We start from the raw sequence: 3,685 nt of genomic DNA, 5'->3' as shown, positions 1-3,685 counted from the left end.
ATCTTTTAAGGCCTTTCACTCAAAGGGAGAAATGTATAGCCTTTCTCAGAATCCTCTTTCAGTTCCTCTTAGCCTCTGCTTCTCCATGCTTCCCTCATTTGGTCCTGATGGGTCTCCTGTGGCGTTTTCCCCCGCAGCCTGGGAGTGAGTGACTTCATTTAGCATGCCCTTCACACTTAGTGGCTTGGCTTTCCCAGCCAACTCTCTTTGGTCTGCTTCCATTTCTCTCCTTTCTGTTAGCCACAACAGGTGCACTAGCTGGGTTGATGCTCATTCTTACTTTAGGTGACACTCAGCTCTTTCACTGATGTTCTGAGGACTCACATGTTAGGTTCATAATGCTTCAACTGAGAATCCCCTGTTTGTCCCTTGAACTTTATGGTAGCTTCCTTAGCAAGCTCCCCACCTCTTCCAGCCTTTCCTCCCTCCTTCTCTTCAAGTCTAGTGGATCCTGAAAGCCTCTGGATTCACGCTTCTTGTTTCCCTTGTCTCCTCATAATGCTGTCTCTGTGTTGTTGTAGACTATGATTGATTGCATGATATCATCATATTTGTTCTACTTCATGAACAGTTTAGAAAAATTTTAAAGGTAATTCTGACTGTATAGTATTTTCAGCTACTGTACTGGCTTACAATCTAAAGTCTGTGATAAAAGAAATAGGGAAATTCGGGTTCTTATTATTTGAATCATACCCAAAAGTAATTTTTAACTCGGTGAAATTCTATTCATCTACCAAAGCCAAATTCAAGCCCCATTTTCCCACTTTCATCCTTTAGCACCCTGTGCCACAGTGATTATTTCCTACTCAAGATCTCCTGTTAGCACTTACTATGTGTGCCAGTCACTTGTTATTTGATCATGTTTATGAAATCTTTCTTATTCACGACTTGAATATTTTTGGTCTCTTCCTCTTGCTCACAACAGATGTTAAAAATCATTAGCACAGAAATGAGGCCTTCTCCTTAATGTAATCAAAATAATTTCTTTGCCTTGTAAAGAGAAAGGAGGTCATGCAGTTTTATTGTTCTCTGTCTCCTCCCCTGTATTCTCCCCTCCTCCCCTTCTTCCTCCTCCTGTTCTCTCTCTCTTTCTCTCCCTCTCTCTCTACTTTCTCTCATTCTTGGGAACTTACAGTCTAATGTGTTTAATTGTGGAAATCTTTATAAGCCTCTCCTACAAGATCATAAGCTCCTTGACCTTTCTTATCTATTGTATCCTTCAGAATGTCTACACTGGAAGGACTATGTCTTACAATACATGATCATATAAATATTGTATTTTATGTTACCATTGAATTGAGTGAATCTTGTGCTCTGTGTCTGATCTGAGATCTTTATGTGAAGTTTTATAGAAACCTGTATCTTATACATTGAACAATTCTATTTCACTGTTACTAAGTGAAATAATTTTTAAAACTTTCTTATATTAGAAACAGAATTTTAAGATGCTTGAATTTAGTGCAAAGTAACAGCTAAACTACAGTTACTTTAAATTATCAATTTTGATTACATGCTTATTCATCTATGTGGATTAGTTAGTGAATACTGTTCAAAAGGTTCAATATTTAATGAAACTGTTTTGCAGTATACTTGTGATCATGTTAGACTCAAACTGCTGTTAATTAGACAGTCATAAAATCAGAGGAAGTTGGATCTTACATTTCTACTCAGAACAATTTTCTATTTTAAAATACGTATTTTTTTCATTAAGGAGGCAAGCATGCAAGTTTGTAGAACATTTACTCGTTGTTTGATTTAGTTTATCTTAGATTTCAAGATTAAGGTATGCTAAATGCTATTTTCTTTTCAATATCGTTAATTAATATTATTTTAATTCTTAAAAAAAAGGCTTGTTAATATTTGAATGTAAACCAGTTATATAACAAATTTTACCTATACGCAGAGGTAAACATTTTGGTTCCTTAATGTATTTAGATTTTTAAATTAGGTTATAGTCCCAAACTGGATGGTTCATATCTCTGTCTCATGTCAGTCTCGTGTTACATGAAGTTACTTATATGTATCCTGATTGTTTTTCAAAGAATTTGAGTAGGACTTATACCTTAAAAGTAACGTTGTTTGATTCTGTAGTGCCTACCGTAGTATAATATATCAGACACTCAAATGATGTTTGTTGAAAACAAAAATGAATTTTTATAAACATGTTAGAGTCAGTTTTTTCCAGCTGTTTATTTTACCCTGTACTAAAGTTGTGGTTTTCATAAGCCAATGGAGAGATGAGGTAAGTACAGTATCAAGGCGAGAGGATCACTTGAGCCTGGGTGATTGAGTCTGCAGTGAGCCATAATTGTGCCACTGCACTCCAGCCTGGGCAACATAGCGGGACCCTGCCTCAAAAATAAGAGTAAAAAATAAAAATTGTAACTATTACATAGAAATAAAATATAAACTAGATGTCATTGATAATTTGAGAATTATCTTTTTCTACTTTAATTTTTTTTGGCTAGAAAGACATATTTGGTCCAGCAAAGGCATAACAATGATATAATTGTCTTTAAGGAGTCAGGGGAAAGGGTCAGGGAGGGTGGGGGGTGGTCGTGAGGGATAAAAGACTATACGTTGGGGTACAGTGTACACTATTCATGTTATGGGTACACCATAATCTCAGAAATCAGTACCAAAGAACTTATCCATGTAACCAAATACCACCTGTTCCCCCAAAAACTGTTGCAATAAAAAATAAAAGAAAAAGAAATTAAAAAAAAAAATAACAGAAAAAATAAGTATTTGGTCCATAATGAAAACAGGTGCCTGCCACAGACAGGCCCATCTGGGATGGTCTGAAATTTTTGTTTTATCTTATAGACTGTTTAGGTAACATGAATTCTTCTTAATGATTTTAAAAATGTTCTGATGTAATATCTGATGTACTTCCAATTTTCTGAGACATGTATTTCAGCCTGTTTTTTTTTTTAACATAAATAATTTTTGAAATGTTTTTTCCTTTTTCCTCTTTTAAAGCCTTCTGGTCATGACAGAAGGGAAAACCTTAATTCATATCAGAGGAACTCCTCCCCAGAAGACAGGTAAATAGTTTTATATGCTCTAAATGCAATGTAAGTTTTTATAGTAAGTTTATGTAATAATTTCGCTCTTAGATTTCCAATTTTAGGGTGGATAACGTCTTTCTAATGGTTTTATAACCAGTATTACTTGGATGGACTTGATGGAGGAATCATTCTTAAATGACTCTTTTAGGAGTGTCTAGTAAATAATTCCAGATATTATGTAATTTTTATGTGGAGAGGAATAATTTTTAATGTCTCAAATACTAATGGAATGAAAGTATATAGTGGAAAACTGAGTTGGAATGACACTATTTAGAAGTGCTACTTTACTACTGGTAATACTGTCCCTTACATTTACATAGCTCTGTATTGTTTTTAAAATATTTTTATATAGATTATATCAGGGATCCCCAACCCCAGATCCAGGGACCAGACCGCACAGCAAGAGGTGAGCAACAGGCCTGCCAGTATTTTGGTCTGAGCTCCACCTCCTGTCAGATGAGCTGCATCGTTGGATTCTCATAGGAGCACAAACCCTATTGTGAGCTGTGCATGTGAGGGATCTAGGTTCTGCTCTCTTTATAAGAATCTAACTAATGCCTGAGGTGGAGCAGTTTCATCCTGAAACCATCCCCCCACCCCCTCACCATCTGTGG

At 35.7% G+C, this 3,685-nt stretch overlaps 1 protein-coding gene across 1 annotated transcript in view; it reads left to right on the top strand.

The window, feature by feature from the left end:
- The window catches only part of LOC144576627 (pre-mRNA-splicing factor CWC22 homolog), a 57,713-nt gene that overhangs the window by 15,916 nt on the left and 38,112 nt on the right, over window positions 1–3,685 (top strand). The window contains 1 exon segment of the mRNA XM_078327330.1: window positions 2,983–3,047. Coding sequence (XP_078183456.1) covers window positions 2,983–3,047 — 65 coding nt within the window.

This window comes from Callithrix jacchus, chromosome 6 (assembly GCF_049354715.1).
Source record: "Callithrix jacchus isolate 240 chromosome 6, calJac240_pri, whole genome shotgun sequence".
NCBI lineage: Eukaryota > Metazoa > Chordata > Mammalia > Primates > Cebidae > Callithrix > Callithrix jacchus.
Note: the sequence above shows the minus strand (reverse complement) of the source record. Positions and strands in the feature narration are given on the sequence as shown.